The 25626-nt window shown below is 47.9% G+C and overlaps 1 protein-coding gene across 1 annotated transcript; it reads right to left on the minus strand.

Moving 5' to 3' along the window:
- Positions 1-22224: 22224 nt before the first annotated feature.
- On the minus strand, positions 22225-25309 carry DUSP1 (dual specificity phosphatase 1). Its single transcript, XM_004679223.1, has 4 exons — positions 24667-25309; positions 24294-24439; positions 23721-23940; positions 22225-23281 (listed from the first exon to the last, which is right to left on the minus strand). Exons 1-4 carry the CDS (start codon positions 25031-25033, stop codon positions 22911-22913), a joined length of 1104 nt encoding a protein of 367 aa, XP_004679280.1. The 5' UTR covers positions 25034-25309; the 3' UTR covers positions 22225-22910.
- Between the last annotated feature and the right edge of the window lie 317 nt (positions 25310-25626).

Consider the following 25626-nt stretch of genomic DNA (forward strand, 5'->3'; position numbering starts at 1 on the left):
AGGTGAATCAATAAATGACGTGTGATTTACCCCTACAATGGAATATTATACAGCCATAAAAGGAATGAAGCACTGATATATGCTACAACATGGATAAATTTGATGCTACATGAGAAAAGCCAGTCATAAAACTATCAGGTATTAGGCCCTCCCTGGTGGTGCAGTGGGTTAAAGCACAGCACTAAGAAACTAAAGCCACTTCAGCATGAGTTTGATTCCCAGCCAGGGAAGTGACCCACATGGCGCGGCAGACCTCTCCTGACCTGCCGCTGCTCCCCTCAGCAGTGTACTTCACCAGTCGGCCTGTTCTGCTCCCCGCTCTGTCTCTGGTGAATCCTATCACTCTCTGCATCTCTGGCCTGTACCCCAATTCTGTACACATAAATAAATAAATCTTTTTTAAAAATCACATATTATTGATTCATTTATGTTAAGTGCCCAGAAAAATTAAATCCACACAAACAAAACAAAATCCACAATGGTTACCTGGTGCTGGTGGGGAGGGAGCAGTGGAGAATGGAGTGGGAAAAAAGCACTATGGGAGTGTCAAAAATGTTTCAAGTGGTTATGGTGATGGTTGTACAACTGTGAATACACTAAAAATCAGGAATTATATGTTTTGAAGGGGTAAATTACATTTCAATAAAAACAAAAAAGAAGAGAATTTATCCCTTTCAAGCATGCTAGCATCCCTGAAATGGATCACTTCGATGTAGGTGTGGACTTTTTCTTTTTCAGCATCCTTGTGTTCATTCTTCATAGCCACTTTTCTCCAGGTTTGTTTCCAGAAGTATCTCCTGGCCAGACAATGCTATTCATGGCCTTCAGCCCAGCTCACCCCAGGCCCACCACCCTATCCCCCAGGGCCCACACAACCCAGCTGCTGCCAATTCCCAAATGCCAGAGCCGCCACCTGGGGCCCTGGCGACACGGGACCCACAATGTTATGCTGTGTTTAGATGGGGAGTGTGTTTGGTGCCAGCGTTACCAGGCTCACAGGATGACTAATCCCATCTGCATTTTGGTTTCAGCTGCCTAGACGGTTCTGCTGGAGAACATCAAACCTCTCAGCTGCTTTTGGAGAAGCTTCTCCTCCCAGCTGTGGATGCATGGGCTTAATTAAGCCCATCCTCCCAACCCCCTTAGCTACCACTCACACACATATGTCTTCCACAAATATTTATGGAGCACCTTCTTAGCCAGAGACTGTTCTGAGGAAATAGCACTGAAATATAGAGTTCTTGTTCTAATGGAACAGTAAATATAGTTGTTGTTGTGTTGTTTTTTTAAAGAATAAAGAAGAAAAATCTAGACAGTGTTAAGAGATGCTGTTTAGATGAATGATCGAGCATGAGGTGACTGTTTTTACTTAGCAGAGCCACTTCTACTTGGGGCCAAGAGCACCTTCTTTGGCATGCTGGCCAAAAAAGAGGCGTGTGGGTAAAGATCTAGAAAACAAATGTTTTAGGGCACTCCCTGGTGGTGCGAGAGGTTAAGGTGCAGCACTGTGAAGCTATCGGCAGCCACTGCAGTTCGACCGTGGCTAGGGAGGTGACCCACATGGCGTGGCAGAGCTCTCCTGTCTCACCCGCTGCTCCCCTCAGCAGTATATTTCAGTAATTCTGCCTGTTCTGTTCCCCACTCTGTCACTGGTGAATCCTCTCACACCCACCTCGCTATCTGTACCCCAGTTCTTGTATGCATAGATAAATCTTTTGTAAAAAATGTTCTAAGCAGAGGAATTGGTGTGGGCAAAGGCCCTGAGGCAGAAAGAACAATCAGGCCAATGTGATCCCCACCTAACAGCCAGTGAGGAAGGAGAGGAAATAGACTAGAGAGAGGGTTATGTGGAGCTTTTCTCTACCTTTCAGAAGCATTGGCAGGGAGTTCCAAAGAGAGGGACAGGATGTGGCTGACCTTTTTCAAAGGTCACTCTGGCTGCTGGGAGTTGAGAGGAATGAGCAGGTAGAGGGTATAGAGAAGCTGGGATTACAACAGTCTTCATTCTCCTTGAGAGTCCAGCTCCTCCTCCTCTGTCTCTGAGACCAATAAAGCAAGAATTTCCCTGTTACTCTCTCACTGCAGTGATTTCTTTCAACACCTTTACTGTTTTTACTTGACATTTCCATTGAAACCCATGGCTATTTTTACTTAAAGAACTTTAAAAAAAAAAAAGGTTTATTCATTTATGCATAAAGAACTGGGGTATAGGCTAGAGGCACAGGGATGGTGAGAGGATTCACCATAGTCACAGTGGGAGCAGAACAGGCAGATCAACAAAGTACTCTGCTGAGGGGAGCAGTGGGTGAGACAGGAGAGGTCTGTGCGCCGTGTAGGTCACCTCCGGTGACAGGGATAGAACTGGCACGAAAGTGGCTGCGGCCAGCTTTGCAGTGCTGGCTCCAACCCGTTGTGCCACCAGGGAGGGCCCAAAGAACTAATTTTTTTTTTTTAAGGAAACATTATTCCAGGGAAAGGTCATGCGTTTCATGCATGACTTACATTTTTACCCTAATATAGTGACATAAACACATCACTGCGGTCCTGTGTGGCTTAATGAGGTGCGGACCTAGCAGCAGCCGCATTTTCCCAAGAGATGCACCACGCAGCCAGGCATGTAGGAGGCTGGGCCGTCCAGGTCTGTGCAATTACACTCTGTGACGTTCGCACGATGAAATCGCCCGACAACTCACTCCTGAGAACATATCCCTGTTGTTACACGAGGGATGACTGTACAGGTTTTAATTGAGCAACTGATGTGATCTAGGACAAATGATGAATGATTAAATTATAAGAATAAAAGTTTGCCTGGAGCACATGACTTTGATATACTCATTTCTTTTTCTAATACACATTTAAATAAACACTCAGTTATTAAAAAGAAGAAGAAGATGAAAGAAAGGGAATCCAAGTAACTACCAGTTCAAATTATCTTATTGATGGTGAAAATAGTGATTTCTAAGTTGGGACCCCAGCATTACAGACCCTAGCCGTGGGGGATTGTCTGTCTCGGGCAAAGTCACCACCCCTTCTAGAAGGTGCTAGTTAATGTTGGCTTTGATGGATGAATAGAAGTTTGCCAGGTAGGCAAAAATTAATCAGAACATCCCGTGCACAAAGGTCTGATATAGGCAACTACTCGGGTCCACAGCGTGAGAGGTGACTTGAGAGAGGAACTTCTGGGTACTACCCAGAGTACATTGGTACTTACACCAACGGGGCAGTGGCCCTAACTACACATTTTCGTGAGCTTGAAGTGAAGATCCAATGAAGAACTGATAAAGAACCCAGACTCTGGAGTAGGTGGCTGTGAACTTGAAACCTCTTTTTACCTGTGCAAACTGGAGCTCTGATTTTCCTACTGTGAAATAGGATAAACCCCACTGAGAGTTAAATGAGACAATGTGATGAAGGGCTGGGCACAGACCTGGCATGCAGTAGGTACTCAATGACAGGTTTCCTGTTCTGACTCCCACCACCCCCTGCCCTGCCCCCACAGCAGTGTGCAGGGGGCTGAGCCAGCCCGTGGGAGATGGGAAGAAGTCTGTACACCCAGTCAGGCCAGTCCGCAGACCGGCTGAGCCAGCCAGTCCTTCCCCTACCCCACCATGTCCCTAGCCACACCTCGGGAGTTCCCAGGTCAACTGGCTGGGCCTGACCCTGGGAAAGAAGGTGATGGCCAATGAGGTGCATACACATCGTTATGGACAGCTGAACAACCTGTGTGCCCAGGGCTCAGCACATACATTGCTGACTGGGCACCCTTCCACAGGCTGCCCACCAACCTTGCCTTCCCCCAGGGTACAGATAAGAAGTCCTTCCCAGGCTTCTACAGTAAGAAGCAGGATTAACCCCGAGTGAGGCACTAGGGTAACTTTTTTGCCCACCGCACACACATGCGCATGTTGTGACACCTTCCAGGAGCCCCCAGTGACTCTCCCACTCCCTCCTACCTTCCTTGTTTCCAAGTCACTGGGAACCACTGGCAGTTCCTGATGGGCCTGTTCATTTCACACCTGGTACCTTTTCTGCTGCCTGTTCCCTCTGCTTGAAATGCCCTTCCCTCACCAGTACTCCTTCTTCACCCCTTTTCCCACCTGGCAAACTCCTACTCATCCACCAGGCCCCAGTCAACTGCTTCCTCCTCTAAGAAGCCTTCCTTGATCCCTAGCCAAACAGGGTCAATCCAAGCCTCCTCCTGATCTCAGGCACCTCTAAATCATTGAAGTTACTGAGCACCCCTGAAAGATGGGAAATAGTCTCTCAACTTTGATGTTATTAGTATTTATGGACTTTCTAGTGAAGTCACAAGAGAAAGAATTCACAGATCAGATGGTCTGTTGTTGCATGCCCTTAAAGGTAGCAATTATGTTTAGTGGTTATTTATTTATTCTTGCTGTTGGCTGAGAGCAGAATATGGGTTTTCCAACAAGGTTCCCATGTACCGCACTGCACAAAATCAAGGATGCCAACCACATAGACTATGTTGAAGGGTGAAATTCATAACACCCTTTGGAGTTGGCCCTCTGGAAACATTTACAGCCCATCAGGTGGTCAAGCTGAGAGGGGACAGGCTTTGGATTCAGACTCACTTGGGTTCAAATTTCAGTTTGGCCACTTTCCCACTATGCATCCCCCGAGAAGCAACTTAACCTCTCTGAGTTTCTGCAATGAAATGGGAAGAGGGTTGCTGTGAGAATTAAATGTGGAAGCATGGAAATGTCCAATAGGCAGAGGGTTCACAACACTGGCCCACCTCTCTCAGCTGGGTTCATTGAGACAACTAGGTCTCAGCCTCCCCTAAACAATTGAAATTCCCATTCCCTTAATTTCCAGATTGTTTGCCCATCCAGGCTGCTACATAATCCCCAGACCAGGCTCTTTTGGACATAAAACTTTTCTGTCCTTGTTCTTAGAAGCCTAGATACTAGGACCAGTTCTGACAAATCCGGTCCTGTTCTTCTAGGAATTTATGCCACAGATGCTCTTCAGTACATACACAAAACTATCCCTGAAATAGCATGTATAGAAGCAAAAGCCTGGAAATGAACTGTATGCCCACCAGAGGAAGCAGATTAGTGAATTACGTGCAGTGGGAACCACATGAGCCAAAGAGGCAGTTTTGTGCCTACTGACAATGAGCCATCTGCAAGCAGATTTGATTAACTAGCTGGCGGGGGCAGGATTTGAATCATAGAACAAAAACAATGACATGAGGGACAAATTCTCAGTTCACCCACGGATGGTGTGTTACTACTTGGGCTACAGAGGAGACAGACTAATTCCTTACACACATATGTTCCTGCAGGGTGTTAAGACCTAGTTGTCTCAATGAACCCAGCTCAGAGAGGTGGGCCAGACCATCTCTGGATTATGTGAGAAACTGATAATATTCATTCCTCAAAGGGGAAAATTAAAGGACTTTCATGTAGAAAGAAGTGTTTTGTAACATTTGTCAAGAATATAACTTAACCTCTTAAAATGAAAACAAGCCATTTTGGGGTCTCCTTGACGGTGCAACAGATTAACGTATAGCACTATGAATCTATCTGTAGCCACTCTATCATGAGTTCGATCCCTGGCCAAGGGGGTAACCCACATGGCGTGGCAGACCTCTCCTATTTTCCTGCTGCTCCCCTCAGCAGTGTATTAAATAAACAAAAACAAAACAAAACAAAAAATCCAAGAGCAAACTATTTTAATTTAGAAATTTTTAAATCAGTTGTTATGAATGAAAGATAATGAGAGCTTGCTTTTTGGCCATGGGCAAGCTCATAGAAAGACCAAGTAGAAATCACAGCCCCAGCGAGATACTGCTTCACACCTATAAGACTGGTTATAGCCAAAAGATCAGAGACAGCAAGTGTGGGTGAGGGTTTGAAGACAAAAGAACCCTCAGACTCTACTGGTAGGAATGTAGACTGGCCCTACCCATATAGAAAACAGTATGAAGGCAATGAAAAATATTAAAAATAGGTCTATCATATGACCCAGCAATTTGACCCCTATGTACGACCCAAAGAATGCAAAACACTAATTTGAAGGGGTACATATGCACTTCAATATTCAATGCAGCACTATTGACAAAAGCCAAGTTATGGGAATAACCTAAGTGCCCAAGGACATATGAGTAAATAAAGAAAATACAGTCTAAATATATAATGGAATATTATTTGGCAATAAACGAAAAGATGAACTCTTGCCAGTTGTGACAGGATGGATGGAACTGGAGTAGAGGTTGTGCTATGCAAAATAAATCAGAAGGAGAAAGAAAAATATGATTTCATTCATGTGTGGACTATAAAGCAGCAAAACACAAAAAGCCAAACCAAAATAAACCTTTGGGTTGAGGATACCAACAGAATTGAAGCTACCAGAGGGGAAGAGGGTGGGGGTAGAAGGAGGTGATGAGGGGGCCCAGTGATCTACCAGAAAGTATTACTGGGGCTTTGAGGGTGGGCCTGGTATGGTAACCCACATTTAAATAGGTATACAGTGCTATAAACCACATGACCCGCAACAAAGACATAAGGCCCTCCCTGGTGGCGCGGCGGGTTAAAGCACTGCACTAGGAGGCTGAAGCCACTTCCACATGAGGTCGATTCCCGCCTGCCCCCGAGGTGACCACATGGCGTGGCAGACCTCTCCTGACCCGCCCGCTGCTCCCCTCAGCAGCGTACTTCGTCTATCTGCTATCTGTTCTGTTCTGCTTGTCTATCTGCCACTCTGTCACTGGTGAAGTCTTTCACCACCCTGAGTCGCTGACCTGTACCCCAGTTCTGTATGCACAAATAAATAAATCTTTAAAAAAAAATGAATAGATGAAACAACTTAAAAGACTCGCTGGAGAAGAGAATAGAAAGCAGTGCTCACATGCCAGGGCCCACCACTGACCTGCCCAGGGTCTGGCATAGCAGGCACTGCTAGATTTCAGTGGAGCTGGCCTCAGAGAGGGGGGATGTCACCATTCTGGGCCACCCCAGATTTGAGCAACTCAGGACACCCCAGAAACCGCAGCTTGTTGTTTATACTATCTCCCAAGGAGCAGATCATACCATCGCTGACTTCAGGGGCCTAATTTTAAGCACCAGGTTCTGGGAAGACAGAACAAAAAGGCCAGACCTAAATATAAAGGATCCTGCAGAGGACAGATTAGAGAAAACATCACTCCCTCCTCCCTCTCTCCAGGAGTCGAGGGAGAAGGCAGAGCACCCATCAGTGCCACCTCTCAGTGCAGGGCAGTTTTCCTTTGCCTGAAGTCAGGAGTCTCAGTGCCAACTTGACCCCAAGGACCCAGAGTGTTTATTCAAAGGAGGTCATGAGCTCCCTGCCAGGCGATTCTTAGCCATCTTCTAATTTCATAAATGGTGAATGGTTGGTATGCTTCCAAGTCTCTTGTTCTCTGTAGAGTTCCCTTTGCTTGTCCACTGCTTCTTTTTTCCCCTAGCAATTTATTTGCAAGAGAATCCAGCTGTTTATCTATGGCATTTCCCATATCTGAAGATGGCCAATTGCATTCCCTGGGTGCTGCTTGACATGTTCCCCTATCCCTATAGTTCCTACAAATTGTTGGTCAAATCTGGGGCTTGATCAGTTTCAGGTTTGAGATTCTGATAAGTCCTCTTAACAGGTGAGGTCATGTTCCTCCATCAAAAGGCTCATACTATCTGCTTTTTTGTAAGGTGAGCAGCCGGTAGCTGTCCATTCATTCACCAAGGGCTGCAGGAGTCTAATTCTACCAGTGTACCAGGGGAAGTCTATAAGTAGAAATGATCCTCATCAACCATTTGACTATGTAGGAAAAGAGGAATGATTTTTTCCCTTCCTACAGGAACTTTTCCTTTTTGGTGCCACACAAACCTGCTGATCCTAAAGTATGTGTCTGCACATCACTCTGATCTGCATCACTCTGCCTCCCCCTCTACAAAATGGGGAACCGGGATCACAGCCATATTCTGGCAAGCGGTGAGAGCTCGGCAAGCGGACCCAATAGCCTGCCACCCCTGTAACCCAAGAAGGGGCGCTGGCGCTCTGTCCCTGACTCTCAGCTCCTTGGCCACACACACAGGGTGTCCACACACAGACACACCCCCAACACAGTCCTTCTTAACTCTGACACACATAAACAAACAAGCATGAGCGGGAGCGCACACAGCACACACCACACACACCACACTCACACACCTGCACAGTCCCTCTGGGAGGCCCTATTGTTTGGCCACTTCCCCAGCCAGGACAAGGCGGCTGGGAACGCGAGACCGACTGGCCCTTCCTGCTCTGCGCTGACGCGCGAGCGGCCTGAGGAAGGAACACCGCGTCTCCAGGGGCCCACACATTCTTTTCGTGCCTGGCTGGCTCTCCACGTCCGCACCTCCGGAGCCCCCTCCCCAGCCACCCCCCCACCCACAAGCGAGCGGCGCCATGAGGTTCCAGGCCTGTCTGGGGAAGGGGGGCCTGGGAGAAGGGATGGGGTTGGGGGTCTGAGAGGGGCAGGTCCCCTGTGATCTCCCTGCCCCCCACAACCACCCTGCAGCACAGCAGGCCCGTGGCAGGCCCGTGGCAGGCCCGTTCACCATCCAGAGCCAGGGTAGTTGAGGCCAGAAATAGGGCAGACCTGGAGCTGGTGACTGGCAGGTCCCAGGTCCCTGCTCTCTTTCCATACAAAGCCCTGTTCTTTCTCTTATTCACCGCCAGGCACAGCCCAGAGGGCAACAGGTCAGGTGATCCTCACCACTGTCACCGTGCACCCCAAGTGGTGGCTTCAGGACTTAGAAAGGTGGCTTTATACAGCCAGGTCCAGCCATCCCCTAGAGGAAGGCAAGTGGCATGAGCCAGTATTTCCTGAGCACCCACTAGGGTCAGCCCTAGCGCAGTGACCCCTTCTCACTTTACCCTCCTGTCTGTCCAAATAGCTAGTATTAACCCAGGTGTCTTGGTAGGACGTAACTGAACCTAGTTTCCTGGGTCCAAAGCTCTCCCTTATGGGGGGATGTAGGGGGGGGATGGCTTTAATACCACAGCCAGGATGGGTCCACTTCTCAACTGGCTGTGCCACCCTGGGCAAGCTGCTTTGTCTCTCTGCACCTCTGTTTCCTCAGGTATAAGGTAGAGATGACAACATTACCTACTGCAGAGGACTGTTGTGAACATTGTAGAGTAGGGTGCCTATGGTTTGATCCATCCTTGTTCCCTTCAATTTCACTTGTAGAACTAAAAGAAACTGAAATGGAGTTCAGGTCCATCTGTCCCAGTTTGCCTGGGTCTGAAGCGTTTTCTGGATGCTAGCTTTTGATTGCCAAAACCAGGACACCCCAAGCAAACCAGGACAAAGGGTCCCCCACAATGATGTGGTGTTTTTTAAAGCCCATGCTAATTCTCCAAAGGGCAGAAAGAGATCCACGTCATGCTCTGCCAGTGAATTTTACCAGAAGCCCTCAAGCCTGAAGCCCTTTGCCCTGGTCTTCCTCCTCTGCCCTGGAATAGCCAAAGGGAAAGTAGACATTCTTTACATGAAAATTTTCCACATCCTTCAGGGCAATCTTCTGGTGCCAGAAATAGGCAGCAAGATTTGGGAGTTAGCCCAGGCCTCTAAAATTAGCTCGCAGGGCCCCCCTGATAGGCCTGTACCATCTCATCCCTGGGTAGCCTGATGCCCAACAAGCGGCCTGCCCTACCAACACCTTAAATCACCGTAAGTTCTATTGGGATGGCTGACTTAGGGCAGTGGGCACAGAGAAGAGTAGCTCCTGTTCATTTTTCTCCAGAAACTTTCAGGCCCAGATCATGCTGCTGTTCTACCCAGAGATGCCCTTTCCTCCACCCCAAAATACCAGACAAGTACATCACATGGTGACACTGGGACATTCACATAAGGGTCTCAGCAGAGTCACACACCATATCTAGCTCCCTACCTGTGCCCAAACACCTCCACATGAACGAAACAGACACACATACTCACACCAAGCAGCTCATTCTCACTCCTCAAGGTCTCAAGTTTCTAAAGGCAGTGCTCCTAAATCTTTAGTTCCTGTACCTCAGTCTTTCCACAGTTCCCACCTAACCTAACAGTTTTTTGTTAAAAACTTTTTTTGCTGTTGGTGCCTGGTATTTCTTTTGATTGATTTTAAGGAAAGTTGAATGTGCATTTTTATACTCTTTTCAAACTTCCTGCTACGACCAAGATTTGATATCTGTCCCTAGCTCTTCCTATCAAAAATAGTGAGAATCCTTGGCCAACAGAGAGGGAGGAGGCCTGGGAATCCTAGGGGGTGCAACTTCCTACCCAGTCTCACAGGCCTTGTCTAAGGTGGGAGCAGGCCAGAAAGGCGCTTTGCTCTAGGAGAGACACCAGGGCTTGGGGCAGAAACACACCTGTCCCAAGTGTGGCTACCCAAAACCCACCCTCATCTGCCTGCCTGCTGTTCTCTGAGAGAAACACAAGTGAAAGGGAAGGGGTGTGTTCTGGAACAGTCCATCAGGGAGCAGAGGCCGTATTCTTTTCCCTGTGGAAAAGCAGAATTGCCCACCAGGGTTTGACAGCCCTGAATATAGAAGCAGGAAGTCAAGTCCTAGGCTGACAGGTATCCAACTCACCTTGGACCAAGCCAGATCCTTGCCCCTCACTCAACCTCAGCTCCACCACTGCGTGGTTTGAACATGGCACCTTCCTGTTTAGGTAGCTGTGGTCTATCCATTCACTCATTCACTCATTCATTCAATAACACATGTATCTTGAGCACCTACTGCATAGTAGGCCTGTGCTTTGGCTGGGACACAGCTGGGAGCAAGACCAGCATGGCCCCTGCCCAAAAACAGATGCTTGCAGTGCAGCCAGGGAGCAAGAACAAAGCTGTGACCCTAGAACAGAAGCCAGAGGGGCCTGGTGCATCTCCCTATTTAGTGACCATTGGCCACAAGACAGAATGGAATGCAGCCAGGTGCCAAGCTGGAGAAAGGGAGGGTAGGGCTCTGTGTGAGAAAGCTTGACCTCTCTGAGGAGGGGGACGAGTCAGCGTCACAGAGGAATATGTGTGGGCGTGTGAGTGTGGGTTCATGAGTACATGAGTGTGAGCATGTGAGGGTCTGAGTACATCTGAGCAGAGAATATGGATACGTATCTGTGTCTGAGAATGTGTGGGTATATGTGTGTCGGTGTGCCTGTGAATGAGCTGTACATGTTTGTTAGTGCTCATGAGTATGTGTGAGTGTCCAGGTGTAAGTTTACATATTTGAGCATGTGTGTGTGGTGTATATTTGTTGGGTGGCTGCATGAGAGCTCTAGGCAGGTGTAAATGCTCAGTGTATTGAAATAAGTAAAAGAAAATCAATGTGGTTCAGGGCAGTGCCTGAAGGAAGAGGCATTGCACCAACAGGGATATGTACTGGGTACTTGTCATACACCAGATGTCATGTTTACTGCAGTCATGCACCCAGGTTTCACAATGTGTGAGTTTCTGGTAGCCCACTGATGAAGCACCTGGAGCCCATCTCCCTCAGTTCAATAACTTGTTCAGTCAAGCAACACATCAGAATTTGTACCCAGACTCTAGAGTTGGGTTTTCTTCTGGATATGATGGGAAGTCTCTGAAAGTTTCTAAGCAAAAGTGTGAATTTATAGAGGGTTTTAAGTCGCCAAACCTCCTTTCTTTCCAGGACCCTGAGGGGGAACGCCTCATCCAGCACCCATCATCAGCAAGTTCCTCCTGCCCCAATCCAAGAGGGATGGCAGACCCACGAGAGGCTGGGAATCACTCTTGCCTGACCTAGCACAACCCTCATGACTTGGCAAAAGTAATAAACCCTACTGAAGAAGCTACACGGGACATAAATCACATATGTAAAGCAGGTTTGTAGTAGGTGCTCAATAAAAGAGACTTCTCCCACACTAGCTACCATGGCTATATCAGCACTAAATCTAGGCAGACATGTTGGAAATAAAATTGCCTCTTGTACACTTCAGAAGAGGATGAACACTAGCCGAGTGGGATCCAGGACATATCTCTCCAAGGATGCAGTGCCCTTCCCAGCAGGGAAGCAACTTGTCACAGCATAACCAGGGTTGAGTGGTGGCTATGACCTCTCATGTCCAAGGTCAGTGTGAACCGCAGACAAACTGCCGCCTCTGGGCTGGAGGGCAAGGTGGTCATGATAATGCTAGCTCATCTTCAGGGGACTGAATTCTGCAGGCTTTGGGTTCATGATGAGGCTCATCTCTGCATTTTACAATAATAAAACTGAAGCCCAGAGAGAGCAGGTAACTTGCTAAGAGGCACACAGCAAGGAAACGCTGCACTTTGGGCAGCAATGCAGCATTCCTGACTAATACTCTGTGCTCCAGCTCATGAAGTGCAAGGTGGTGGTGTTGGTGACGATGCTGAGGATGAAGGGTCACCATTGACATTCGCATCAGTCCCTTCTTCTGTCTACAGAGACAGGCCTTCTGAAATGATTCCTCCTGTAGCAAGGGTAAGCTGGGACAAGGGTCCAAGCTTGTGTTTTCAGTCTTCCCTGGGAGTCATTTCCTTTGTGTCAAGGTGCCAGCCTGGCCACACTGTGAAATGGTGAAGTACCCACCACCGGGGTGGGAGTGGGGGGCCGGGTTTGATCCATTTTTGCGTAAGAGCAGGACAAGCGCAGGGACTCTGTGGTGGCTCTTAGAAAGTCAGTTCTAGGGCGAGTAGGTAGGTCAGGTTTGGGACAAGTTCTGGGGTCTCTTTATTTCATGTAAACTACTGAAGAGCCACAGGCTGGGTTCAGAGCATTTCTCAACACCCTGGGGACAAGACTTCTTGCTAGAAGAAGTCCCCAGACTTCTAGGGTTCAAAGTTTACTCACGCCAGAAAGCTTTTCCACCTTGCTCTCCCCTCTTTCTGCTCCTTCCTGTGCCTTCCTACCCCTTTGCCCTGTTCATAACTTGCCTCTGCCACCCCCAGACCATGGCACAAAAATTGTGTGTTAGCCTACATACAGGCTAGGAGAGGCCAAGGCCAGGAACATGTCTTCTCACTCTCATGAATCGAGTATCTTTTGTCAGACCTGACACCAGTCAGGGGTGCTTTCACAACTCTGGGCTGGACTCTGGGCTGAGACACTTACCTCACCCAGGACCAGCTGTCGTTGCCTCTCTCTACTCTCTAGTCTCATTCACAGTGGACACCAAACCCCACCAGGTTGGCAATATCTTAGAATGAGATTCTTCCAGACCCAATATTTCTTCATATATTCAACCAGTCACTTCCCCAATTATATGCCAAGTCTTGCCAATAATTGGTGGCTGGAAACACAGAAATGAAAAAGGCAACATGGTCCCTTGGTGACTCAGATGGGGAAGTCAGATGCCCACCTCCCTCTCATTCCTTGTTTCCTTTCCCTTTTTCCTTCCCTTTGTACTTCTTGAGCAACAGATATACAGCTACACAGAGTGACAAGTGCCAGGAAGATGCTATTGTGAACCCTGTGGGGGAGAATCCCCACTGGTCACTGGTCACAAGCTCTTTACCTTGGCAAAAGACACTTTCAGAAGATTCAATATGGATATGTAACCCTCCAGTAGATGAGAAGCTGTGAGTCATAAGCCCCAAGTGGTCCTACAGACTTCCCCATGAATCACCCTTGCCCCATTCTCCTCATTAGAAGCACATGCCATGGGGAATTCTCCTCTGGACAGGAGGGAGGAAATGTGGAGGAAATGGGGGAGGATAGGATTCAGAATGGTGTCCCTGAGCAGGCTCTCCCACCCCTGTCCTTTCAGCCTTCATCTCAAGAACGGAGCCCCAGGATTACAGGTTTGGGCAGCCAAGATCCTCATGCTGCTTCCTGCTTACAAGGCACTTTTCTATACTTTATTTCATTTGCACACCACTGTGTATTACTGGAAATTCTCCAAGGGAAATTGCCTCATGTAGAAGGGAAAGAGGTTTGTTGGGCAGAAAAGAGTCACTTCCCCTTAATTGGAGCCCAGGACTCACTCAGAAAGGAACAGGAATTGTCCAGAGCCTTCGGTTCTTTCATTTATTCATCACATCTATTGATATTCCAGGCACTCTCTTAAGAGCAGGAGATCCCCAGTGAAACAAGGCCCTCAAGTAGGGAGATAGACCATTCACAAATAAATGAACGTTGTGGAGTGATGAGTGCTTTACTGAGAAATAAAGCAGGTAAAGGGCCGAGACAACCAGGGTTTGGGCAGGGTGGTCTCATATTTAAATGGGGTGATAGTCAGACCATAGCCCCCTGCTGAGGGTGAATTTTGAACACAGAGAGAGGGCCTACCCTGCAGATATCAGAAAGGAGTTCAGTCCAGAGGCAGGAAGAGCATGGGTCCCTGAGGCAAGCGTGAACTTTGCCCATGCAAGAAAGAGCAATTAGGCTGACTTGGCTGGAAGAGCGAGAAGGAGAGGGGCAGAAGATGTGGTCAGAGATGTAGTAGCAGGACAAGTCATGCCAGATCACACAGCCTGTGTAACGACTTGGCCTTTATTCTGAATTTCAGAATAAAGGGAGGGTTTTAAGTAGACAAGAAAAATGTTTTCAAAATTTTACTCTGGGTTGTTAGAAGTCTAATTCCCTTCAAGTTACGATAGTAACATAGTAATTCAGAATCATCTTACTCTGTGGACTAGGAAAGTTGGACACAGTATGTTTAGAGCTTTCAGTGTGAAGACATTTGCACACTAAAAGGGCAGTGAGGAATTGTGGGATCCAATTCTGAGAGAGGGAAAATCCAGGATGAGCACAGCATTTGAGGCCTCTTTTCCTTGAATGGTATCTGCCAATGCTGAAATAGGAGACTAAAAGTCTACAAACTTGGGCAAAGCTTTTAAAAGATTCATGAGTCTAATGAAATTTAAAAAGAAATAGAGTTCAGGGTATACCAGTGAGCAATCTGGTACAGACTTAGAGTCTTTTACATATCATCCAAATAAAGTAATCCAGGCTGGGGGTAGGAAACCTCAAAAAGATAAATCTTGGATTAAGAATAAAGTAGATACCACAGAATCATCTCAAACGACCTTAAGATGATCTGGGATTCTTAGCCCCCCAATGTCCTCACAGCAAATTAAGCCCTTCTAAAAAGAGGATAATTCCACCTTAAGCCTCAACTGAGCTCCAAAATTTTCCATTTACTGTGCCCAACACTCATTCAAAAGTAACCAGGTATAATAAAATAATTAAAAGAGAGAGAGAGAGAGAGAAACTATAGGCACTAAACAGCTATAAACACAAGAGGATCCAAATAGTTATTGACCACAGTCCTTAAAGTAACTATATTTTAACATGCAAAAGTACATAAATGGGTAAATAGAAACTGAGAATTTTATAACATGAAAATTCTAACCACAGATTCAAAAGCACCACAGATCACAGCCACACAGTCATGCATTGCTTAATGACAGGAATACCATCTGAGAAATGCATTGATACGTGATTTCATTTTCATGCAAACATCACACAGTGTACTTACACAAACCTACATGGTAGGGTGTGCCACACACTTGGGCTGTCTATAGTGACCACTGTCATGTAAGTGGTCCATGGTTAACTAAAACGTCATTATGTGGTACATGACCATATACACAGAAAGAAAACTGCAGAGGCATAATAAAACTACAAAATTAAACAATGACAAGGAGAAAATCCTAAATCAACCAGAAGAAAGAAGACAGATTACCTTTCAAGGACAGCAATAAGATAATAGATTGACTTGTCAAAAGACACAATGAAAGATATTGGAATGTGTCTTGAAGTAGTTACGGAAATAAGGCTGAAACTGGAGTTCTATGTCCGATGAAAACAGTGTTCCATGATGAAATTAAATAGAAGTAAATATAGAGAATTTGTGGTAAGATATGCAGTAAGTGCGATATCATAAGGACAGGTTAGGAGTCTGGATGCTAAAGTACAGAGGGACCGTGCAGAGACAGAGAGAAAAGCTATGAGACTACGATAGTAATGCTGGTGATACATGAGAGTGCCTAGAGAGGTGGTTTTGAAACTGATGAAAAACAGGTATATTTTGGAAATGGTTATGTTTTGTAAATGGGCCTGTCCATTTTGCTGATGAATTAAACATAGATGAGAAAATGGAGGAATCAAGGATGTCTCCAAAGATTTTGACCTGAACTCATAGAAGAATGAAGTTGCCGTTAATACAAGGAGAAAGACTGAGGGACTGGTTTGGGAGTAAATCAAAAGCTTATTTTTCAAACTGCCAGATTTATTGAACAAATCAATATATCAAGGAGGCTATTGAACAAACAAGTCTGCAGTTAGGGGAGAGTTTCGGGCTACAGATTAAAAAATGATAGCTTAGAAACAGCCCAAGTTTTCAGCAACAGATGAGTGGATAACTAAGATGTAGTCTAGGGCTTCCCAGATGGCACAGGGGTTAAAGTCTCAGTGCTATCAATTCCCCAGCCACTACAGAATGAATTCCATCCCCCCCTACCCAGGTGGTGGGGCAGACCTCTCCTGTCTGCTCCCCTTAGCAGTGTATTTCAGTGGCTCCACCTGTTCTGCTCCCCACTCTGTCTTTGGTGAGTCCTCTCATTTCCCGCACCTCTGGCCTACACCCCAGTTCTAGTTTGCATAAATATACAATAGAGCTTTTATTTAAAAAATAATAATAATAAAATCACAGCTGTTTCTGAGAAATAATTCTCGAAAAGGTATTTGAAACACCAAGAAACATCGTAAGAATAATCTTCATTATTGGCTCTGTGTGGTTGCATCTGTCAAGGAAATTTATAAACTTCCTTACTGCCAGATTTGTCAAATGAAGATGGACTCAGATCCATCCAAACATGCAATAGAAAGAAAAATCTAGAAATGGACTTAGTTTACTGATGAATTTAAAAAAAATAAAATAACCCTCAGGATTCTCTTTGTGTTATTTTAACAGTTACTGAGCATTTGCTAGCGGCCAAATGACTGACACTTACTCAGTAGCTGTGTGTAAGTGCCTGCTGCTCACTAAGCCCTAAGCTAAGTCCAGTGGACCCAGGGACTTGTGGAGGGGACTCGAGACTACCAGAGGTGGCATCAGCCGTTACATACTCATAGCCAAGGCTGAACCCAGTCTAAAAGATTTTTTTTCTTTGATCCAGAGTCTGTTTAACCAGCAAATTTTACATAAGAACATAAATGCCTGGTTTCCTTTAAAAACACCTTTGTAGTCCTCCCTGGTGGCTTACAGATTAAATCTTAGCACTAGTACCTCAAAGACAGAGTTCGAGTCTTAGCCAGGCAGATAATCCTCACCTGGCACAGCAGATCTCTCCTGTCTCGCCTGCTGCTCCCCTCAGCAGAGTATTTCAGTGGATCTGCTCCCCAACTCTGTCTCTGGTGAATCCTATCATCCTCAGCACTTCTGGCCTACACCCTACTTCTTCTATGAAAAAAAAAAAAATTAAAAACAAAAACACCTTGAATAGCAGCTTCTTGTAGAAGCTCTCCCCAGGTCAGAGCTCCTCCCCACCCCAATTTTCACTTATGTTACTGCTGGACCCTGACCCTTGATTTACAACAGTGGGGTTTCATAGTGAGCTGAGTTTGTGACACTGTTGGATGCACAGAGGAGGAATTCTTAATTCAGGGAGATATCACCATTTGGCAATAATTTGAGCAGGGGGAGATCATTCAATCTAAGGACTAGTATGTGCAAAAGTAAGAGTAACATATGCTGTATTGCGAGAATTATAAGTCTCAATGTGCATGGAGGAAGCAGTGGGAAGAGAAGGCACAATCCTGGAAATGACAGGAGTGGGCATAGGCTGGCAGACCTTCAATTATGTGCCTATGTAGAGCTGGTAGGGAAAGTGGAAACAAGACAAATCCCAGAATAGAGAGAGGGTTCAGGAGAGGTCAATATAGCATGTTTGACAAACCCAACATACTTAATACATTAATACATGTTTATGAAATAAAAGAATAAGTAAATTAATACACGAAGAACAAAGGAGGTGGAAGCCCGTCTCAAGTGTGCATTGTGTTAACCATGATGAAACACTTAAAGCTGAATTTGCAAAGTGGTCTGTGGAAAAGGCCTGGCTGAGGCTGGAGAAATGGGCAGGCCCTGGGAGTTGGAAGTGCATGATATGCCTGCGGAGTACTCTAGGGGACCTGTTCCCGCAGAGACCAGTGCATCTCCATTATATCAATCTGCCCTCCAAAGGTCCGGGACCCCTTGCTCCCTCTTCCCAGAAAATGTCCATTTTCTCTCTCTTCTGCCTCCCTGTGCAGGTCTGAAGGAACCCCAGGGATTCCAGAGCCTTCCTGGGCCTGATGACCAGAGGGATTCGAGCTGGCAGTTGGGTGGTGAAAGAGACTATATGAAGGGCCCTTCAGTGCTTCTTACAGATGAGGAAATGGAGGCCCAGAAAGAGTTGCCGCTTGCTGGCAACAGGCCAGGGCTGGAGATGTCCCAGTAAAGGCCACCCCCGGACAAAGCTCTGATGGACACGGTGAAAGCAGTGAGAACAGGCCCAGGGTGCCTGTTAGGGGGCGGGACAGCCACTTCTGTTTCCCTTGGCCAGAATGCCCTGCTGAAATGACAGAATGGGGACTGGCTGAGTCACAAGAGGACAATAGCCTTTCCCAAGCCTGCTGATGTACCAGGTGACTCCCTTTCCTTTGATCCTTGCAGGGCCTTTGAAAGATACGGTGATTGGTTCATGTTACATTGGTCACAGTAAGACACCTGGCTAAAAGGTGGCAGAGAATCAGAGCTTGAATTCAGGTCTAGCTGACTCCAAGTATACCATCTACCAGTTTACCAAGATCCCTCTCTAACCTCAGGTCTTTGCTGCCCTCCTGGCCAGGATGCTTCCTTCCAATTCATCTTCCAAAAGGACAACCTGTGAGGCATTAACTTAGACAGTGACCCCTCAAAGAGGCTTCCCTGACCAGCAGACCTATAGAAGCCCTGCTTCATTTCACCTTCCTCAATGCCCTGTCCTATTTCTAATTTATTTATATATTGCCTATTCTATCCTCCCATTGTTAGCTACTTGATTGTAGGAATTTTGTCTTAAATTGAAAGCACCTGGGTCGATACTCAATAAATGTTTGAGGGAAGGAAAGAAGGAGACCTGCTGGAAAGGTAGGTGTGGGAAACTTGAACTGGGCCCCGGCAACAGCAGGGCCGGGAGGTGGGGGGGAGAGACAGGGCGTGGGCACCTGGTTTTGTTCCTCCTGAAGGAGCAAGTATATCCCTGCCCCCTCCGCTAAGAAGAGCAAAGCACACTTTTTGTTCACGGCGGTGTGGCAGCGTGCAAGCCTTGTTTCCAGGGAGTAGACAAAGGGAGAGAGGCGTGAAGGGCCCCTGGGACTGGCCCTGCAGTGCCCAGAAAAGTCCCTGGAGGTGGGCCCCCTTCCACCTGCTCCCCAGAATGCAACCTGCAGAGAAAAACAGCCTGGGGTGACCTGGATCCACCCGGCCAGCCCCAGCGAGGTGTGGGAAACCTGAACGCGGGGCGGGGTCCCCCGTGCGCCCCGGCTTTGTTTGTGTTTGTGTATGGCAACCAGAAACCACCGCGGCGGCAGTTTTCAGAGCCTCCTTCCGCACCCCGCTCCCCCACCCCCTTTACTTTAATCTCCTAAACTGATTTGTCAGCAGCAGGAAGTGACATGACAGCTTTCCTCACAAAAGGGAAACTCCTCCGCGTTGCCATGGGGATCCAGGCCCCTGGGTGATCAGATTTATATAATCTTAAAGGTGTACACACAATGATGTCATCCTCCAAGGCAGAGTGGGGGAGATAGGGACGCTGCAGGCTGCAAGGCCAAGGCAAAATAGCTACGATTTGCAAAATTCCAAGGAAAAGAGAGGATGTGGTGGAGGTTTTGGGGGTTGGAAGGATTCTAATGGAATAATGGGTGCCTTCGAAGCCACAGGAAAGCATACAGTATGCATGGCTGCATTTTCTAGGTCCTAGAATTAGAGTTGACTTTAATTTCATCCTTAAAGGGCCTCTTAAAGCCTGGGGCTACTGGCCTATTTCACAAGTGGGAAAACTGGAGTTAGAGGTTAGCCTTCTGGGAAGAGCCCTACCTATTAAAGCCTGTGCAAACTGGTCGTTTTGCCGGTGGGAAACTGATACCCAAGAATTGCTGGAGGTCATTAGCAGAGGGGGGAGGAGTCTGCACTTTCCTCCAGGGCCTGGTACCTTGCCTGTCAGTTCAGGTGCCCATCTCTGGCCCCCACACAAAGCAGGCTTTATTATCTCCATTTTACAAATGAGGAAACTGAGGGCTGTATAGTTTTTCCACCCCAAAATTGCCTAGTAAAACCTAGTTGGATATAAAGCTTGTCTTCTACCCACTCCCACAAGCTGTCTTTTGAACTGAACTGAGACCTTAGCCCCCAGTTCTTACGGGCCCAGTTCCCATCTCTGCAATGGTAATTACTTGCCATGTGACCTTGGGCATGTCACTTCACCTCTGGGAGCCTCAATTTCCTTCTCTATAAAATGGATGTTGCTGTTAGTGGTTAAATGCAAAGATGTACAAAGCAGTTAGCACAATAACTGGCACACAACTCTAAAATTGACATCTATTACCATATCACTATTAAACCATTGAGTTATCTATTTCCATTTGCCACTAAGAAACAAACATTGTAAATAATTAAGGATCTTTTTTTTCCCCCTTAAGAAAAGTAGTCCCAGGCCAACAGTGACATTTCACTGGAGGGTTTGAGGATCTGGAAGCTGATACACAAGGAGGGGTTATCAACCCTGCTCTCTGGTGGTGCTGGTGGGAGGTGAAGTGGTTTGCACTGGGAGAAGTGAGTGAATTATTTTCACTGGCAGCTCCCTTAAGCAGCCGCTGTATTTTTCCACTGCGTGGATCACACTGGAGATTAATTTTGGTTCAGCCAGTGCCTGCCAAACAGACAGTGATGGCCTGAACCCACAGGGAAGTCAGCCATGGCATCTGTCACAGACTTGGTCGCTGGTATGTTTCCACGAAGGGAGATACTTGCAATAGTAAATTTCTAGGGTTTGATAAAAACACTGGGCATGGTTTGTTTTGAAAGGCGTGAACACACAGGCAATTGGAAGTCCAGCAAAGGGAAATAAGCTTGCCAGCCTAGGTTAAGTTCTTAGAATTTAGATCTTTTAGACTCTGGGAGTCAGGTGGCTGCTGTTGAACCATAAAGGTCAAGGACATTAATGTGTCAGGGTCTTTATCAACAGGATGGACCAGAACCACTGCCCTGGACACCCCCATAGAAGCCCAGTAAGGTTGTTTGTGCTTCCTGCAGTGCTCTGCCCAGAAACAAGCAAGAGGGAAGAGAGGGAAGGGCTGTAGAGGGAGGTGGCAGATGAGGGGTTAGTTATACAAGGGTTTTACTGTTACTTAATTCAAACTAGGTGATGCTTCAGTTACAACTTCTGATTTTGACCTGCTTGACAAATTAAAAAGCCCAGAAGACTGCCCCAAAGCAAGCCTATCTTCAACAAAACTGACAACAGAGCAGCAAGTGACCCAGGCACCAAAGAAGGTAGTCACCAAAAATGTCAATTATATACAGCCTCTCCGGCTGTGCTCCAGAGCATAGTGATCAGGAGGGAGGTTTCACATGACTTACCTGTGTTGATTTTGATAATCAAACTTGCATTTTTTAACTGCCCAGAGATATTTTCACAAAAATGGAGTTGCTTTTAAAGGCTAAATGAGAGGATGATTGGGACAAGTGAAAATGCAAAGTGCATGAAGTTAGGAAATGATTCACATGCAGGTTCCAACTCCCCGTCTTTTGTTACTTAGCTATTCTCAGTCTCAGCATCTTCATCTGCCAAAGATCTTGTATAGAGTTGTTTTGGGGGCAGGCCTTGCACATGGCAAGAATACATTTATGTCAAGCATTTTGAAAAACTATCCTCAGTAATTCTATCACAGCTTGGCGAGGGGAGGGAGGCTTATTATATTATCCTAAGGAAAGGTAAGTAAAAATAGCAAAAGAGCTAACATGATCATTTCTTCCTGGCTTTGGCTCTGGGACAGTTTGGGTTCACTTGGACAAGTACTGGCTACAGCACTGACTTCAAAATAGACAAGGTTTCTCTGCCTCTCTGGCAGCCCGATCATCTTGTGGGACTAAGGGGTCATCAAGTAGGGGACTAGATCCCAATACATCCATTTGAGAGTTCCTTGTCCAAATTCTCCCCTACTTTACTAGTTGGGAGAGGGAACATTTGGGGCTGCCCAAGAAATAAAGCATTGATATATCAATAGAAATGCCATAATTTATTCCATTGTATAAAAAAGTCATCCTTGTGTAACAAAATGTCTTCTTAGAAGAAGAAATATATTATTTCAGGTCATAAATAATCAGCAAACATACAACTGTTGGCAACTGAAAAAAAAAAAAAAAACAACCAACACTGAGCTTCCCATCAGTGCTGAAAACAAACCTGCTTAGGATGTATTTACAGGGTATTACAGTACTCAAACACAAAAATTGAGGTATTTGGTTCTTCTAGGAGTAGACACATTTGTGGAGGCAGGCCACCTACACAAAATAAATAAGGTATATTCGCATATGTATATATGTCGTCAGGAATGGTAATACTGGAAGGTATGTCAAGCATGAACAGTTTCTACCAAAAAACCAACCGGGGCAAGCAAAAAGAAATCAGCTCACATGCTGAGTCCTTTCTCTTCTGTCCCCTTTTGTCAGAGGGTGTATGAACCCTTACATATTGGTCCCGAATGTGCCAAGTTCAGCGAATGTGTTGACACTCAGTCACCACTGCGGCTGCCTAGGAACCCAGTGGAACTCAGGTGAAATTAAATAAATAAGGACCAGCCCTCCTGAGCCCCCTCCCTGGAGTTATTGCATGTCTCCTCCCAAGGAGGAGCCTGGAGGCCCGGTGGGCTGTGAAAAGATTCCCTCCGCTGGCCTTTCAGCAGCTGGGAGAGGTCGTGATGGGGCTCTGCAGGTAGCTCAAAGCACTGTTCGTGGGGTGGACGGGGATGGAGACAGGGAAGTTGAAGACGGTGGTGGTGGAGGTGCCTCGGTCCAGCACGGCCATGGCGGGGCTCCCAGCCTCAGCAGAGCAGTGTGGGGCCAAGACCTGGGACTCAAACTGCAGCAGTTGGCCCATGAAGCTGAAGTTGGGAGAGATGATGCTTCTCCTCTGCTTCACAAACTCAAAGGCCTCGTCCAGCTTGACTCGGTTAGTCCTCATGAGGTAAGCGAGGCAGATGGTGGCCGATCGGGAAATGCCTGCCTGGCAATGGACAAACACCCTTCCTCCGGCATTCTTGATGGAATCTAGAAAACAAAGGGTGGCTGATTACTCCAGTGCTCAGTAAAGAGTCCCGATCCCAGAAATACCATGTGTGCCCTGCCCAGAGATGGACACCACCTCATGTGGTGGTAGCACTGTGGGCGCACACAATTTTGGAGGCAGTGTGGGCAATGTGCAGAGAACAGTCAGGGAGTTAAACCCGGCAGTTCTGTCTCTGCTGAGCACAGAAATCTTGAGCAACTGCTTGATCAGACTCATCAGTGCAACTTTCTGAACCTCACTGTGCTCGTATATAAAGTAGGACATCCAATTTACATTTTGCAAGGATCTTGCCAGCACCAGGCTGATAATGTCGGATAAAGACTGAGAAGAACATCAGTCAGGTCCTCGTCACAGTGCTGTGCTCAGTGGCTAAAAACAGTGGGGAGCAGTGGACAAGTGCCAAGCATCCATTCTGTTTACCTATGAAGTCAATCGCCTCGTTGAACCAGGAGCTGATGTCTGCTTTGTGGTTGTCCTCCACAGGGATGCTCTTGTACTGGTAATGACCCTCAAAATGGTTGGGACAATTGGCAGAGACGTTGATCAAGGCGGTGATGCCCAAGGCATCCAGCATATCCTTTCGGGAAGCATGATAGGCACTGCCCAGGTACAGAAAGGGCAGGATCTCCACAGGACCACCCTGAAATCCAGAAATATCCAACATTTGTTAAGCTTTGCTCAAAGCCAATGCCGGGGTCCACACACACAAACGCACCCTGCTGGAAAAAGCTGTTTCAGATACTGAGTGAGCTGACTTCTCAGCACTGCTGTTCGGAGTATAGAGGACTAAGCCCCTTGACAGGCAGGGCCAGCAAGTCCATTTCTGTTGTGCCAGCAGCTGGAAGCTCTGCTCCATCAAGCCCACTTAATATCCCCGGGTTCCCTCTGTTATCAGAAAAGCTGCCGATCCCCTTCTATATTCCTCACTAGCGCTGCTCTTCCGGGTCTTTACCAGCGTGTTCCTTCTCCCCTCTGGCATGGGCCCCTACTAACCTGATCATAGAGTGGCGTGCTGCAGGAACTGCACCCCGAATCGGCACTGTCGGGGACGTTAGTACTCAAGGGAAGGCTGAGCCCCATGGGGGTCGACTGTTTGCTGCACAGCTCCGGGCAGGAAGCCGAAAATGCTTCATATCCTCCTGAGAATACAAAGAGACAATTTTTTCCATTAGTACCGCGAGGTAGGACACCTTCGTACAACTCCCCCAAGTCTTTGTTCCTAGTGTCAAACAAAGCCAGCGACGAGTCCACAGGATACGATCGCGAGCGTCCGTGAGCGGCAGCCCCCCGGGAGCTAAGGGCCAGGGGTCCCCAGATCCAGCGGCAGGGGCACGCGGCCCAGCCCCGAGCTTCCCGGGGGGCTTACCTTTGAGGAAGAAGACTTGCGCCGCGCGCGCCTCGCGGCAGAGCGCGCCAGCGGCCAGAGCCAGGGTGCCGTCGCGCTTGGCGCCGTCCAGGGAGGCGCTGCGCTCGTCCAGCAGCACCACGGCTTGGTAGGCGCCGGCGAGCAGGCGGCCGCGCAGCTCGGCGTTGGGCACGATGTGCTCCAGCCCCATGGCGCCCTTGGCCCGGCGCCGCACGATGGTGCTGAAGCGCACGTTGACCGAGCCGGCGATGTGGCCGGCGTTGAACGCGAAGAAGGAGCGGCAGTCCAGCAGCAGGCACTGCGCCGCGCGCTCCCGCAGCAGCGCCCGCAGGCCTCCAACGTCCAGGGAGCCCACTTCCATGACCATGGCAGGCCCCAGAGCCCCCAGCGTGATCGTCGTCTTGTGTTCTTTGTCTTCGGGAGCCTACGGCAGGAGAGGGCTTTCGAGGAAAAGCCCGACCCTGGCTTTCTTTTCACCGAACCCCAACTTGCGCTTTTCACTGAGCAGGGGGGCGTCCTGCGGGAATTCTGGCTATCTCGGCTTCTTTCTTGCTGCTCCCTTAACTGACCTTCGGGCCCTAGTCGAACTTAGAGCCCCGGCGTCCTTCGCTGCGAGCTCGGCCCCGGGGAACGCGGTTATATGTGGCTCTCCCAGGAGTGGGGGGCGGGGCGGGGCGGGGCGGGCGCGCAGGGGGAGGGGGGGTTGTTTGAATGGCGGTCACGTGTCTGTTGCGGTGACGTCACCTACCCCGCCGGGTCGGGCGCCAGTAAAGCTAGAACTGAAGACGTCATCGGCTCGGAGAGGAATCCGTTCACCTAGCGCTGGCCCGGGGCCCGAACCCCGCCCGGCAGTCCGGCCTGCGCCCGGCTCATCTCTAGGGACCCAGCCTGCGCTGTTCTCTGGACCCGGCGGGGAAAAGTGGGGGCGCGCTGCCAGCCCAGGGCTGATCTCGCGGATGA

This window comes from Condylura cristata, unplaced genomic scaffold (genome assembly GCF_000260355.1).
Source record: "Condylura cristata isolate star-nosed mole 26May11 unplaced genomic scaffold, ConCri1.0 scaffold00008, whole genome shotgun sequence".
NCBI lineage: Eukaryota > Metazoa > Chordata > Mammalia > Eulipotyphla > Talpidae > Condylura > Condylura cristata.

Bases quoted from the DNA above. Each gene is read 5' to 3' on its own strand.
- DUSP1 (XM_004679223.1), bottom strand. From the start codon at position 25,033: ATGGTCATGGAAGTGGGCTCCCTGGACGTTGGAGGCCTGCGGGCGCTG. The intron at 24,440-24,666 runs GTAAGCCCCCCG...TTGTATTCTCAG, and splicing joins GCAAGTCTTCTTCCTCAAAG to GAGGATATGAAGCATTTTCG. The intron at 23,941-24,293 runs GTTAGTAGGGGC...TCTGGATTTCAG, and splicing joins GCACGCCACTCTATGATCAG to GGTGGTCCTGTGGAGATCCT.